Below are 15,401 nucleotides of genomic sequence, written 5' to 3'. Positions count from 1 at the left end.
AATCAGGATGAATGAAGAGTTACCGACTCTTTAAAAAGTTACTTTAATGAATGTTGAATGACAATCAATAATGCATGCCAGGTATTACTGAAACTGGGTTTATATTTACCAACATGACTGGATGAACAATTAACAAAAAAAAATAAAAAATAAAAGATGACGGAGAAGGCATGCTTGGTTCTGTTGAAAAAGTAAATTTAACTTCCGTTCTCTGCATTGGCGTCAGAAGCAGAGGTTTTGCAATTTTAGCGTTTGGATTGTAAGAACGACCGGATGATCGTGTCCGAACTAAAGTTCTTGTTGACTCGACGTTTAACTCTAAAGCAAGCTCGACAAATTCACGCCACCATCCTCGTCCACAAATTTCATCATCTTAAGCCTCTATTGGTACATCAGCTTCTCGTTTATTCTCCAACCTGCTCTTTTGAGTTACTTCGATATGTGAAATCGATCCTTCGGCACTCGCAAAGCCCGGATTCCTTTTCGTGGGGTTGCTTGATTCGCTTCTTGTCTCAGCATGGCCGATTCAGAGAGGCCTGCTCTGCGTATGGCGAAATGCAGGCGCTTGGATTGTGTCCGAGTACGTTCGCTGTTTCTTCTGCTCTGAGAGCATGTGCTAGGATTGAAGATGTTGTTGGTGGGAGGTTGGTTCATGCCCAGGTTAATAAGTATGGCTTCAGTGGCTGCGTCTACGTGCAAACAGCGCTTGTGGATTTGTATTCAAGATTGGGTGATGTGCAAACCGCTCAGAAGGTTTTTGATGAAATGCCCAAGAGAAATGTTGTTTCTTGGAATTCGATTTTGTTTGGGTACTTGAGATTACGAAATCTTGATATGGCGCGAAAACTTTTTAGTGAGATTCCAGAGAAGGATGTTATATCTTGGAACTCGATGATTTCTGGGTATGCCAAAGCAGGGGATATGAAGCGGGCAGGGGCTTTGTTTCAGCAGATGCCGGAAAGAAATTCAGCTTCTTGGAATGCTATGCTTAGTGGATACGTTGATTGCGGGAACATTGACTTGGCTCGAGAACTTTTTGATGCAATGCCCCAAAGAAGCGAGGTTTCTTGGATCACAATGATCGGTGGCTACTCAAAATGTGGGGATGTCGAGTCAGCTCGTCTTCTCTTTGACCATTTCGGCGAGAAGAATCTGCTTCTATATAATGCCATGATAGCGTGCTACGCTCAAAATGGCAGACCCGCAGAAGCCCTTCAATTATTTAATGGTATGATCGAGTGTGGTGTGAAAATTTTTCCTGATAAGATTACGTTTTCCAGCATTATATCAGCTTGTTCACAGCTGGGAGATTTGAAGTTTGGATCATGGATTGAATCGCAGATGGAGAAGCTTGGTATTGAGAAGGATGACCATTTGGCTACAGCTTTGATTGACTTGTATGCTAAGTGTGGAAGTATCCATAAGGCATACGAGCTGTTCAACAGCTTAAAGAAGAAGGATTTGGTTGCTTATTCAGCAATGATTCTAGGATATGCTGTAAATGGTAAGGCAGTTGATGCAATACAACTGTTTGAAGAGATGGTGGATGCCCGCATATGCCCTAATTCAGTCACTTTCACTGGATTATTAACTGCCTATAGCCACACTGGTTTGGTTGAAGAGGGATACAGATCCTTCAACTCCATGAAAAACTATGGTCTTGCGCCTGCTGCCGACCATTATGGAATAATGGTTGATCTACTGGGCCGGGCTGGGCATTTAGAAGATGCATATAATCTAATAAAGACCATGCCTATGCAGCCCCATGCTGGTGTTTGGGGAGCCCTGCTTCTTGCTTGCAGGTCACACAACAATGTAGAGATTGGGGAGATTGCGGCTCAGCATTGCTTTAAATTGGAACCTGATAGAGCTGGTTATCGTTCTCTGCTTTCCAACATTTATGCATCTGTTGGGAGGTGGACCGATGCGAAGCAAATGAGGGAGGTCGTGGAGGAAAAGGCATCAGCCAAAATTCCTGGCTATAGTTGGGTGGAGTCCATTTAGGTCCTCCATACCTCAAGTATTGCTCATTGGAAGCTTTTAGGCTGTTGACTCCCAGTATGGCACCTCCTGTTGGGTGTTCACCATCTTTCTTGTCCCAAGTCTCACATATCTCAGATGTCGGGTGTTTATGACGACTTGATTTGTTTGTGAATTGTTCATGTCGGGGCCAATCTAAGTCAGCTTAAGCAAACCAAGCTAGATTTTTGACTCTGACTTTAGTGCAAGTCTAGTGCAAGGATTAGATGTGAATTATCAGGGTGGAGTCACGGGGTTTCATGCCTTGTCTATAGAAAATACTTAAGGGTCATCCTAATAGACTTTGGCATTGCATTCTTAAGAAGCTTATGAGAAATAGATTCTGTGTCTTGAAAATACTGAAGGATCAAGCAGCTTACTACTATGCCCACCAGAATGCTGAGGCAATTAGGTATGCTGATTTCACATGTGAAGTTCGTTTCTTTTTAGGGCTTAATGCTGCTCATGCACTTGCTTATTCTCAAATGGTTGCAACAGCAACTTTTGGGTTCATTGTTGCTCCATCCGATGAAGCACGATTTTGGTTTTGAATGTCCTTCAGTATTAAATTGGGTTCTCAAATCATGTACTTTTGACAGTTATCAGATTCCAAGCGAAAAAGAGATTCTCAGATTTCAGGTAGCTCCAGTCCATTTCTTGTCCTGAATAAATAATGCATTATGCCAAAGGTTGATGTATAATGAATTTTCGGTTTCCTCTTATGGGTTTGGTTTGTGTGGGTCGTTGATTTGAATGCATCTCAATGATTAGTGTTGGTAGAATTCTTTATTGACGTCGAATCTTGATTTTGCAATGCGTCATGAAATTTCTTTGGTGGATGGTTCGCCTAAACCAAAGATTGACATTGAGATCCCTCCCTTTTTACCCCTTTCTTCTATACAGTTATTGCTGCATAAACGCAATTATTTTGCAATCTCGCTCTCAAGATACTTGTGGTTAGATATATTATATTCCATCAAATTATTGAATCTCTTCCACTCGTTTTAAAGTTATCACTTGATAATGGGTAATTGGTAATGTTTTTCAGGCTGATGATATTAATGAGAAAGCAAATGAGCTATTATTCAATGAGTTGGCCTAGAGACTGGTTAACCTGCTGAGAAGGTGAACTTTCTGGACGAAGCCCTCGTTACATTGTTTATCACAAGCTTGCATTTGTAGTGTTTGCTTTAGCCATATGAGGATTCGGTGTCTTAAAGAGTTTTGCTATTTTATGCAGGTTTATGCTGACTTTGGCAAAGCGCTTCAATGCTCAAGAGCCGCTTGAATACGGTTTGATGGATTGTATGGTCCCTACATATCGAGGCCGATGCCCCAAGAATGCTCAATGGAGCTGCGCTTGGAAAGCAGATTTGGCAAAGCTTGCTAGTAAGCTCTGGTCTGTTGGATATGTGACCTTCAAAAATGCTTCTTGGAAATGCCTGCTTTTGGTTGATTTAAGATTGAGCCCGGCGCTTGATATCATTTTGATGAGATGGTCTCTGCAATTCTTTCTTCAATGAGAAGGCTTCTCGTGGAGATGGTTTCATCTCCATACGCTTTGATTTTTTAGGTGTATATGTAGAATTTTTCTTGGCACCTTATCAGTTCTTTTTCTGATATCAAACAAAATAAACAAATGATTCCAAAGTGAGGACCTTTCGTTGATTCTGTTGGGCCGGAAAATCTCTCATGTAATGAAGCAAAACTTGAAACATCGTACTTCAAGCCATGGCATGCTATTTGACCTTGCAATAATTAAGAATGTGTTGCATATAAGAATCATAGAATTTTGATACATTGACCTTGTGCTTGATCTCAATCTTCTCTCACCCTCTCTTCCCACCATCCTTTGATGACCCTAGCAATGAAGTCTTCACTTCTCTTCTCTAAATTGTTGTCCCCATCTTCGTCCTTTTCGGGTGCTTCATCGCCGTCTTCATCATTGCACCATCCGATCTCGCCATCGCTTCCGCTGTCATCATCATCCTCCTCATAACCATCAGAAGTGACCTCGTCATTCGAATGATCACTATCTTCATCTTTGCCTTCATCAACGTAAACCTCATTTTCGTCTGCATCAATATCATCCACCCTAACTTCCTCATTGAAGGAAAACGAGAAACGCCTTCCTACTTCATGATCGGTCGGGTTGGGGCTACCGAGGAGTATGGCAAGAACAATGAAATTCAATGCCAAAAACATGAAAAGAGGACTTGAAGACAGATCAACAAGATCGGTACGTCCATGTTTCAAAGTTGCCGGGGAGGTGAGAAGAAGGAGGGCGACAAAGATCACCACGGATGCAAGTATAGGAACCAAGACAAACTTCATGCCCTGGCAAGCAAATGCTCAGGTTTCCCGGCAATTCAAAGTACTTTAACGCATGATTTTGCCCGAGAGAACCGTCTCTTTTTATAGCTTTGTCAAGGACAATCCGACTCACTCAATAAAAAAATGGGTTAACTTAGAAACTTTCAATATAGTGTCCGTGTAGAGATGGAGCTTCAATCGCTCAAACAATTGAAAAATCGAGCAAGTCCAGCTTCTCAAGTAATGAAAATCTTGTAAGGAAGGGTTACTCGGTAAGTGCTCAGCACTTCATTGTTTCAAAATCTGGCAAATTAAAAATCCATAATACAACGAGTTAAGAACATAATCCTGATGATCAGGCGACAATTAAGCAGACCCATTCTTGTTCCTTGCAGTGCACACGAGACACAAAATTTCTCTCTTTGCCCTCATTTTTCCGTGAAAAATAAGACTCAAAATTCTTGCGGCATTTCCATGCAGTTTCTATGCCGACTTCGAAATAATATTTGTCAGATGCATTCGGAAAGATTTCAGAGCTTCTGTGTGTAATCCCCCTTCGAGCGGCGCCCGGCGTTGTCAGTTTGGTTTAGAGACTAACTCAAGGCAAAGATGTGAAAGCATAACATATCGTGTAAATGGTCTCTATCATTGACTTTAGATATGCAGGAGACCAGCTAAAATCTTCAAAACAAACCTGTATGAAAGAATTGACAACCTTGGTTAGTTGCAACAGCTAAAATCCAAGCACTGGTATTATTCAATTGCTCTCTCTCTCTCTGATGCTCAATGGATGGTGATTTGAGTTGACCAAAGTGGTTCATTTCCTCCCCCTCAAGAACGATCAGACAGCATCAACATGAACCAGAAAGAGAGCATCCAATAATTTTTAGCAGATGTACACCAAGAGAAAGCTGAGAAGGCAAAAAGGGTCATAAGAAAACTTCGCAAATGAAGTATTTTCAGCTTTAGCAACAGGAAAGGAAATTGTAGATCCATCAACAAGACATAACAATGAAATTATTTGACGAAGATGATACAGAAAAGAAGCATTTAACTCACTGCGAAACTTGCAACAGTCGGAAAATAACTCTAGGCAACAACTATTATATCGTACGGTTTACATGAAAAAGAGAAAACACCAGGCAGCTTTCTCGCTAAGCAGACATACAATCTGGTAATGAGCAACAGTGGATCTAGCGGCACAGGACTACGTAAATGTACGTCTACATTAAATTGCAAAAAAAAATGCAATCTAAGAACATGAGTCCCATGATTATCACGTGGTCGCTGATGAAAACTATATAACATTCCTCAGGGCACGGACACGTTGATGTCAGTCGTCTTGCTTCTTGAATCTGATGGAAGCGATGACCAGTTATCTCCTCGATAGGATGGACTTGTTGAGAGAATTACGCTAGGGTCCGAGAGAGGCATCGGAATACTCCCAGATTGGTTTGTTGTTGATAGAATGTCATGTTTTGGGTTCTTCGTCTTTTGCTCGTGCTGATCTCCCGCGAGAAAACTGCCCACCACAACCTGGTTTTGTAGAAACAACACATGCTCTGTCAAAATTTGCTCCCAGAGAATTATTTTTAAAAGATGCGCATGAGGATGAACATGACTTCACTTATAGACATATTTGCAGAGATTATAACTTCATGCTAGAATTTATTATAAGGTATAATAATGTAGACTGAGAACTAGCATCAATAGTTGTGCATTTGTTTCCTTGAGTGTCAGATTAACACTCTGACTAAGAGATGGTGAGAACAGCCAGAAACATCATGTGGGTATTAACACTTGGTTAGTAAGCTTTCACGGTTTTCCAATTTTCAGAAACATATAAAAATTTCTCAGGAACACTTCCAAGAGAACATTGTAAGAGATCTCTAAATGATAATCTCACGGAAAGAATCAAATATGGAAGTAGAATTTTCAGCCCAAGAATCACCCATGAAAGCACTTAAAATGACGGAACAAGACTTCCATCCTCTTACCGACAGCGCCAGGAACACGTAAATGTCGAAAATACCTGGACAGGACTTGCTGCCACGAGCAATCCAGCAATGCCGCCACCCACAACACGTCCATCTGGGCTCGCTAATGAGACGCTTATCCCGCCAGATCTGCTTCTCCTTCCCCCAGTGTCGTTGGGCATGAATGATCCGGATAAGGATAATATCTCGAAACGACCCTGGAGCAAAAGTGGACTAGGAAAACTGAGGGACTAAAACTACAAAATGGAAAAGTGCAGGAACAAACATGAAAAATGAATTTTTCCAATGGATAATGGAGATTTGTTTAAAAGCTGGCACGGTATTTGCAATCTAATAATAACTACCGCACCTGGGGCATCCATTGATTTGAAGTGAGCCATTCATAAATAATCTTTTTCAAACTGGAAAGAAGAAGAATGAACCAGAAATGGATCACCTCGTATGTCAAGGTACCGCCGGAGGAATCAGGTTGACGAAGCGTAACGCTTGAGATCACGCCGTTCGCAGAGAGAATGCATATGGCTCTAGGTCCTTGTTGAGAAAAGGAAATGACTTTCATCATGACGTCCTAAGCCAAATAAGGGATGCTCAAAATTCAGTCTTCTACTTGAAATAACAGTCGAATGAAGGGTATGATAAATGAAGTGACATGACCAAGGAGAATATCAGCTAATCAGAGTATATTGGCATTTACAAGGTAGCCTAGCTCAGATATTTGATATGATTGGTCTGACTTATTCTTTCATGAAGAAAAAAGGAGGATGACATACTTAATGGATGGAACGATCTCTTTTTTAAGACATGCAATTAGCTCTTTAATACCATCATCATGAACTACTTGGATAAAACTGTAAACAGTCTCCAGACCTCCAAATTAAGGGCATGTCCAATAAATAGTCTCGATTCCATCATCCAAAACGACATCAGAACTAACTTCAGTAGCCCGAGGTTTTATCAACCAAGTCCGAACTAAATAAATCATAGCTATTGGATCCATCGGAATAAACTAATTCAATCTCAACCATATTAACGGTGAGGCTCATGGCACAGAATTAGAGACCAAGTTCCTCTTTTATACTAATAGTAGATGATATAAGTTCATAAATCTTGGCATAATCACGTTCTTTTTTCCCCAAAGAAAAAACTCAATAGTCATACTAGAGAAATCAAATTCCTACAATTATCTAGTGCATACCTCTCCTGTATTAACGGTGATAATGTGGGGAGTAAAATTGGTACCCACAGAGCATGCGACCCATTCACCTGCAAAAGCAAGTTCTGATGCGATCAACCATAATCGACTCATAAAACAATTTCGATGTTCTGTGGTACAAGGAACAGAGAAACCCTTCACAAACGTGAAAAAGTCTTAAGAAGCCTTGCACTCTGTGCAATGTGGTCAATTTAGAAAAGAGAGATTCGACCTAAAAATTCTGGCAGACCTGAGAGCAAGAACATCAGCAATTCTTACCACTTTACTTGAGATCAATAAGAAGAACATTACAGCATAATAGCTTCAGATAGCCAAACAACTGCACGTCCAGATTCTTTCCCCACTCTTCAAAAGCTAAAAAATCTCCACATTTCAATATCAACCCAACTCATAGAAATGGGAGAAAGAAATAAAGAAAAAAAAATTTACTCATCGTTCTTGCTGAACAACCCCAGTCATTAAAATCTCCGTAGCTAAGCAATCCCCGGTCCCAGTTCTACAGCAAAAATACCTCTAGACTTGAAGCCGACACACAAAAATGTTTTCACTACTAGTCACTTGGAAACACTTAGCATGGAAGTACAGAACATTAAACCAAAAAGGAAAACCATCAAGCTGCCACTTCAGCCCAGGCTCAAAATCACAATCAACAAGAAAAGCATGCAACAAGAGTCCGCATTTCTGGGCATTTACCAAGATTCTCCACTTCAAACTTGGGCTTGCTGACCGACCCGGCCGGCCTTACTTTGCCGCGCTTCGGGGTGGAGAAGTCAATCACTGGTGGCCGCGGTGCCGCCGACGATATCGGCCTTGGCGACAGCGCCGCCCCTACCGACCCATCAGGCCCATACTTTCTTGGCCGGCCCCTCTTCTTCTTCACCAGAATCCCCGCGGCGGCCGGAGGCGGCGGAGCCACCGCCACCGGGGGTGGCGCCGATCCGGGTGTCTGGGTGGGGTTCTCGGTTCTTGGAGCGACATGGTAGTCCGATGGAGCGTCTGATCCCACCACTGTAACACCTCCACTGCTAGCGCCCACACCATCTCTTCCCTCCATAACTCAAAGCTTTCAAAAAAAAGAAAAAGAAACAAAATCGAATTTCTACGAGCTAGACATCAAAAACCCATTTTCCTTTTACACTGCAAATTTCCCAAGCAGCTCTGAACTCGGACAAAGAGAAAACGTGCCCCCAGATGGAAAACCAATTAAAACTCCAAAATACAGAAACAGAGGGACCGAAAAATCGAAACTTTGAACCAGTGAGAGTCTTGTACAGGCGAAAAAGATAGAAATTTTTCACACAGTGAGAATGATTAGAAAGTTTCGTGATCACAGAGAGGCAAGTCAGCTCGGACAAAAGCTCAAATTTTTGGGGGATCTTGTATTCCCAGAGATGAAAAAGAGAGCAGAAATTTCAAATGTATTTCGACCAGTGGAGGAGGGCTATACAGCAGGATCTTGAAGACAGACTGATAAAAATCTTTGCTCTTCGGACTTTTTTGGAGGGGTTGGCCTCATGTTGTTGGGTGAGGTGATTTCAAAGGGAAAAGAAAATGCAGAGACATGGAAAAAAACCAACCCCGGTTTTCTTGATTGGCTAATGCGCCTCCTAACTTTCCTAAGACGCAAAAAAAAAAAAAACATTATTTTTCGCTAAAGGAAAGAAGACCAAAACAAATATATATATATATATATATGTGTGTGTGTGTGTGTAATGAAACGGCCGGAATCATTGAATTTATTGACAAATGGAGTGAAACAAATTTAGTATTACAGCATTGATATGTGCGTTTTGGTTTGAATGTTATGGGGGCAAAAAAAGAAAAGGCCAATTTAAAAATAGGACCGAAAGTGGTTAGTGACATAATAATTCTTTTTTAAAAAAAGAGAAAATTTTGGGTTATCATGCTGGGGAAGGTGGGAGGGCGAAGCTAATCAATATTTAATACTAAAAGTAATTATGATCGTAATTGTTTACCAACTATAAAAAAAGAAAAAAATTAGTTGGGAGGGGAAGAGAGAGAGAGAGAGAGAGAGAGAGAGATAATGTTTATCTAGAAAAGGAAAAAGGAAGGTCGCTAAAGCAAAGCAACCTCCTTTTTCCCCTGTCCGGCAAGAAATGCATAATGCAAACAAGGAGATGATAATTGGACTTTTATTGAATCCATGTTAGTGTAAAACACAAGTTAAAGATTCGCTCGTCGATCCAAACACGCACGTACTCGTCCGATAGTAAATATATGATTTTTTCTTTTCGTGTTGGCAATGAATTTTTTTTTTCTTTCTTTTGGGGTCGAATAGCTAGCGGTGAATTTAGAGTCAGTTCATTTCGCGAAAGATAAATCGTCTGAAAAATACTTACCCCAAAAATGATGGCTTGCATTATTTATAAGAAAGAAAATTAAGGATCCGAAGTGAATCTTATTTCAAATAAGTGCCCGAAGTGCTCAAATCATCTCAAAAAATGACATAGCTGAAGGGCAAGCAAGGCACCCTCGCCCGAAGTTGGTGATTGTGTGGGAGGAGAGAGGAAAAAGAAAAGAAAAAGATAAAAAAGAAAGAAAATTCAAAAAAGTAAATGGATGAAAATGCCATTTGACGAAGCCCTTTTTTGAAAAAACGAGGCACTTCATACTCTTATTTGAAATAACGTTTACTTGACCTTTATTTGATGGAATAAAGACACTCACGCCCGTAGTTGGAATTTTCTCAAAAAAGAAATGAAGAGAAAATTAATTTTCATGAGAATATTTGGTTATAAATTACTGGCGATAATGAGAACATTTCAAACGATAAAATCGATTATTTTCGGGAAAATATTTTTTAAATTATTTATTTTTCTCAAAACAGACGGAGTTTTAAAATATTTGATTTGGTGATACTTTGCTCCTTCACTTCATAAAAAAGATAAAATTGAAAAATCAATGGAAAAGGAACAAGTAGATAAAAAATCAAATACTTGCAACGTTTATGGTTATTTAATCTGTTTTATTTATTTATTTATATATTTACTTTTTGGGGGGCCGGGGACAAACGCACTGCAAAGATTGGGGGTCCGTAGAAATGTGATTGTCCTGTCTTGGACTCGCATTGGCAAGGGGTTGACTTGGTCAACTAACCTGTCAAATTTTAGATGGCTGGAGAAAAAAACAAAATAACATAACATAAGAGCACCAGAAAACAAGAAAGGAAATGACGGACGACATTGTCGTAAAGATGGGGAAACGCGATCGATGTCGTATTAGACAAACTGTTGCTCATTAAACTTGATATTTGATGCTGTTAATAAGAATGCGGCCGTATTGATAAATAAATCAAAAAGGAAGAACGTTAGTATTATAGGTGTGGGATTCGACTCGGGACTCTGCAAGAGGGTGGCAAAAGTTGGAGAGAGAAGATAAAAAAAAAATTTGATATTGATGCTTTCCAATTGTGAGAGAAAAAGCACAATTCGAAAAATAAATGACTTGTAAAAATATTTTTATATAAACGATCGCTCGTATCGCTCAAAATAATTAGCCAATAAAAAATATTTTCATCATGGATAATAATTTATATCTAAATGTTTTCGCCAATGTTCAGTCATTTTTATAAGAAATATAAGCGATTATTTCCAAAAACATATTTTTAAAATTATTTAATTTTTTGCGAAACAAACAGAGGTCTACGATCTTTCTCGATCCTTATTTATCTACTCAGTTATATAGATCAACGCTCTAGTCTTAAGTTAAAAAAAAAAAAATTCAGCATATGCACGATCGGGAGTGTTATGGTATTTACATATTAATTATGATTTCATTCAATGACTTAAACTTTTATAACAGCCAAGAATCATTCCACGAAATTTTCGGACGATGTTCTGGCATTGATCTAAGCCTGTTTTGTGGATCCAGCCAAGAATCAATTGCTTCCACCCATAAATCTTTACTTATTTTATGTTATACGATTGCAAATAAAAATATATTTATTTCTCTTCTATATTTTAATCATGACTTTGTCTTATTGCATCGGTGTTTATAAGTTAAGGACTCGTGGACTCTTTCGATTGAACTAAATAAATTTCATTAGTGATGCATAGGGGTGTGATTATCCCAAAAAATCCTAAATATATTGCACGGCTCCCAATTCACTCTTAAATTTTTCAATTTTATCAATTTAATCCTAAATATTTCGATAATTTTCCAATATAATCCTCCTTGCCAATTCGAACCAAAAATTGCCGATGTGGTGGTCCAATTAACGTCAACCATCCACGTGGCTCAACCGACACTAACATAGACGATTTTTGGAATTTTTTAAAAAATGTTTTCATATTTGTGTTGTTTTTCCTTTTCTTTTATTTCTCTTCGTTTTCGCTTTGGGCCGGTCTCGACGAGGCCAACAATCGACCACAAGCAAGGGTCACCCTCGCCGGTCCTTGCCCATTGCCGAGACCAGAGTTGAGAAAGAAAAGAAGAAAATAATTCGAAAAATTTAACAAATGGAAAAAAAAACATTCGTCAACAATTTCTTGTCAAAAAAATTGGATGGGGTGGCTACATTGAAATACCGTTAAAATGCTCCCGACTAAATTGATCAAAGTGAAAAGTTTACGATTGAATTGCCCTCTGCATAACAGCCGCAATACCTGTTGGACAATATTGGATATCACACAAGCTGTGAGCGATGTTTGCGCGGGATGTTCCACAAACGGATCCAACAAATTCCAAACGAGTCGTGGGTATCAACAGGCTAATGATGCTCTCTCCATGTCAATCTGACCAGACCCAAGTTGACAAACAGGATCTTTTCTTGCATGAGAATATTTCAACGAGGAGCAATACAACTGTCCGAGGACAGCCTTAACTTCGCGCTGACAAGAGACACGTGTATGCTTTTACATTTACTAATTCAATTGAGCTTAGCATTAGAAAAGGGTATATTCTTTGGAGAGGGACCCATGAGGCCAAGGCATGAGCTCGAATGAGTACAGTTGAAGTTTGTGAATTGCATGTGCATTTGAGCCGTTCGGCGTCCCACTACAATCTTTTAATCGTGTGATGCTTGACCATTAACTTGTATATAAACTTTGGGGACCGATTATTTAAACACCATTCTCTTTTTTTAATTTAACTTAATTTTTTATTATGGTGATAAATCCAATGTCCATTATCTTCCACATATTATAATAATTTGCTTTCTGCATTTCATTACATTAGTTCTCTATAAGGGGAAACAAAAAGAGCAGACATGGAATAAGCTTCATAATTTTTTCCATGGTCGGTCCACAGACCTTACTTATATTTGGGATTGTTATCCACAATTAAGTTATTGAAGGAGGGAAATGGCCTTTTACCAAATCAAATGAGCACCCACTTGACCTTCAAATAAAAATAAGGTGGAGACCTTATGCTGCATGCATCCATGTCAATTATCATTTACAGTTTTTTTCGTGCGAATGATAATACGAGGATCGATTGAACGGGTACATGTATCGGATTGTGCGTTCGCTTCGCACCACTTACGTCTCCCGTTCTGAGAGACCTAATGGCTCGCCTACTTTCTCTGTGGGCGAAGCCACGGGCCAATAACCGGTTATCCGTCGAGATTATTACTATTCGATGCGAAAGATTTTCGTATCTCGGGACATAAAGAAAGAAAAGGAGGGAATCGGTTGAAGGGAGGAATTAGTTAAGCTGCGTGAACTCTATGGGTGAGTCGAGTTCGATACAGGATGGGATTAACCTCGATCATGTTCGAATCGGGGGTCTAGTCTCGGATATTTGCGTATGAGACGAACTCGAGTAACAGTAACTCTACGGGCTCGACTCGACGCAATTATGCGTTCACTCCCCCTCACAACTTTGGGCCATTACTCGGCCATGTTTGTTGGGCCTTTGCATGTGGACTTAAAGCGGCCCAAAAATCAAATCGGCCCAACAAACATAGATTATGACATGAGGCCCATGAAACACAACTGAAAGTGGCCCAAAAACTATATTCTAGCCCATGTTTTTGGGCCGACTAAAGTTTGCATGAATCCAGATTTTGAGTCGTTGTCACTTTGCTTGTCAATTAACACCAAAAGGAGAAAAAGAAAATGTCATCATTTGTTTCGTTGAGAAAATGGAGGACGCGGACTTGGAGAAAGCAAAATATAGTGCCGGTTCAACTCAAACAACACCAATAGGCATACGAGGTACCATAGGTACGAGGTACAATTCCTGCAATCTGCCGATCGTGTGGATAGCAATTTCTTTCTCTCCTTAAATATTTGCTTATAAAAAGTAAGATTTCATGCGCTCACTTTTCGATACTTATACCATGCATGATTCACAAACATCTAATTTCATAGAATTGTAACCGAAACTAATGAAATAAGAAAAAAAGCAGTCTAGGCGAAAATGGACGGAACAAACTAATACTACCATAACATTCTGCTATTGATTGGCCTTTAAAATTGGAGAAAATTCGACACAAACGTTCACTTCATTCGATTAGACGACGAGAAAATTGGTCATCGTCGTCATGATTTTGGCCTTGAAAGTGGAGGAAGCGAGATTGAATGATGGGATTGTCGTTAGAACGGATACATCCGATGATGTCTTATCATGATGTGGCCGATGTCGAGGGGGTCATAGACAAGGTAGGGACAGAGAGACCAAGATGAGCATAATGTACTACTTTCATTCGAATGACGACAATTCAATTCTTTTTTCAGCATTGAATAATACTAAGGTTCTTCCTTCTTCTTCTTCTTTTTCTCTGTGTCTGTCTAGTGGCACGGAATCTTCTGCCTTGAAAATCATGTCTACATCAACTCATCCGATGGAAATGTGATGGTGGGGGCTCGGCAGAGTTGAAACCCAAAAAAAAAAAAAAAAAATAGATGGATTGTATCATGCTTGTTTATAATCATGGTCTAATCTCTCCGGCCACATTTTGTTGTTTTCTTTTTTTAGGGTTTGAGTAAGGAAGTTCTTATGTCTAGATCATGCAGGAAAGGATGAATAGTCGAATCTTTCTAGGGTTTTCGCGGAGACATGCTCGCCGACTCAGGTGAAAATGATAAGAAAGAGAGCTTTCCACATTACGAAAGAATCGCTCGTGATACATCAGGGTTGAGTTTGCATTTTGATTGTTTTAAGGGACATATGTATATGTGGATAATTCCAAAGTAATGCCAAGGGCTGCATTGAATGCCAACAAGGTACGGTTTCGTGATGGACAGAGAAGTGGACAGGATCTTATGCAACCAAATTAATTTTTTTTTGTACTCAAAAGAATTTTTGCATGCACAAAAAACATGCCATCTTCTCATGAAAGTTGTTATGCACAAGTAGTTTTCAAAGTTGGTATGCTTATCTAATCAAGTTGGGCTTTGTCATTATACACAAATCATTAGAATAATCGATATTACAATCCGATTGTTCTTATCTTCTAATGCCAGCATTAGGAGCGACACCGTACCATACCTTTTGAACCGATGCGATGCACGAAGGATAATATGTCATTGCACTTGCTATTTAGGACTAAACAGGCAAAATTTCAAAAGGTTTGTGACTAAATTGACAGAATTGAAAGGTTCGGGATTAAATTGATAAATCGTTAAAAGGTTTAGGACCGCATCGACACAATTAAAAGGTTTATGACTGAATTAACAAGCGTGCAATAGGTTTAAGACTTTTTTGATAATTTTCCTCCTCAAACGATGGAATCTATGAATGCTTGATGAGAAGCTGGTGGAAGATGAACCATTTTGCATCCTCAACCAGACAATCCTGCATGGTGACATACCTACCTACGTAGATCCCTCCTGTCTCTCCAAGAATGTCGGCTCGTAATATTTCTCTTCTTGAAAGATAACATTATTCGTCCGTAC

At 39.6% G+C, this 15,401-nt stretch overlaps 3 protein-coding genes across 7 annotated transcripts; 1 reads left to right on the top strand and 2 right to left on the bottom strand.

The window, feature by feature from the left end:
* The first annotated feature begins 175 nt into the window (after window positions 1-175).
* Window positions 176-3,640, top strand: LOC115737120 (pentatricopeptide repeat-containing protein At4g22760). Of its 5 annotated transcripts, none has more exons than XM_048285777.1 (3): window positions 176-2,708; window positions 3,068-3,144; window positions 3,202-3,640. In XM_048285777.1, the coding sequence occupies exon 1, from the start codon at window positions 274-276 to the stop codon at window positions 2,002-2,004; it is 1,731 nt and encodes a 576-aa protein (XP_048141734.1). In that variant the 5' UTR covers window positions 176-273; the 3' UTR covers window positions 2,005-2,708; window positions 3,068-3,144; window positions 3,202-3,640. The 5 variants fall into 5 exon arrangements, with proteins under 5 accessions (XP_048141734.1, XP_030524968.1, XP_048141735.1 ...); XM_030669108.2 differs by having other exon boundaries at window positions 176-2,431; window positions 3,260-3,639; XM_048285778.1 differs by having other exon boundaries at window positions 176-2,431; window positions 3,202-3,639.
* A 197-nt stretch (window positions 3,641-3,837) lies between these two features.
* LOC115737052 (prostatic spermine-binding protein-like) lies at window positions 3,838-4,353 on the bottom strand. Its single transcript, XM_030669004.1, has one exon. The coding sequence runs from the start codon at window positions 4,351-4,353 to the stop codon at window positions 3,838-3,840; it is 516 nt and encodes a 171-aa protein (XP_030524864.1).
* Window positions 4,354-5,277: 924 nt separating this feature from the next.
* On the bottom strand, window positions 5,278-9,118 carry LOC115736943 (AT-hook motif nuclear-localized protein 1-like). The gene is made up of 5 exons (XM_030668856.2): window positions 8,236-9,118; window positions 7,525-7,592; window positions 6,766-6,897; window positions 6,365-6,526; window positions 5,278-5,868 (listed from the first exon to the last, which is right to left on the bottom strand). The coding sequence occupies exons 1-5, from the start codon at window positions 8,594-8,596 to the stop codon at window positions 5,644-5,646; spliced, it is 948 nt and encodes a 315-aa protein (XP_030524716.1). The 5' UTR covers window positions 8,597-9,118; the 3' UTR covers window positions 5,278-5,643.
* Between the last annotated feature and the right edge of the window lie 6,283 nt (window positions 9,119-15,401).

Source organism: Rhodamnia argentea, chromosome 9 (assembly GCF_020921035.1).
Source record: "Rhodamnia argentea isolate NSW1041297 chromosome 9, ASM2092103v1, whole genome shotgun sequence".
Lineage (NCBI taxonomy): Eukaryota > Viridiplantae > Streptophyta > Magnoliopsida > Myrtales > Myrtaceae > Rhodamnia > Rhodamnia argentea.
The sequence above is the reverse complement of the archived record's forward strand: the minus strand, read 5'-3'. Positions and strand labels throughout refer to the sequence as shown.

Coding starts and splice junctions, on each gene's coding strand:
- LOC115737120 (XM_048285777.1), top strand. CDS start 274: ATGATCGTGTCCGAACTAAAGTTCTTGTTGACTCGACGTTTAACTCTA.
- LOC115737052 (XM_030669004.1), bottom strand. CDS start 4,353: ATGAAGTTTGTCTTGGTTCCTATACTTGCATCCGTGGTGATCTTTGTC.
- LOC115736943 (XM_030668856.2), bottom strand. CDS start 8,596: ATGGAGGGAAGAGATGGTGTGGGCGCTAGCAGTGGAGGTGTTACAGTG. Junction 6,898..7,524: donor TCACCGTTAATACAGGAGAG/GTATGCACTAGA, acceptor TATTTGGCTTAG/GACGTCATGATGAAAGTCAT. Junction 5,869..6,364: donor TGGCAGCAAGTCCTGTCCAG/GTATTTTCGACA, acceptor CTACAAAACCAG/GTTGTGGTGGGCAGTTTTCT.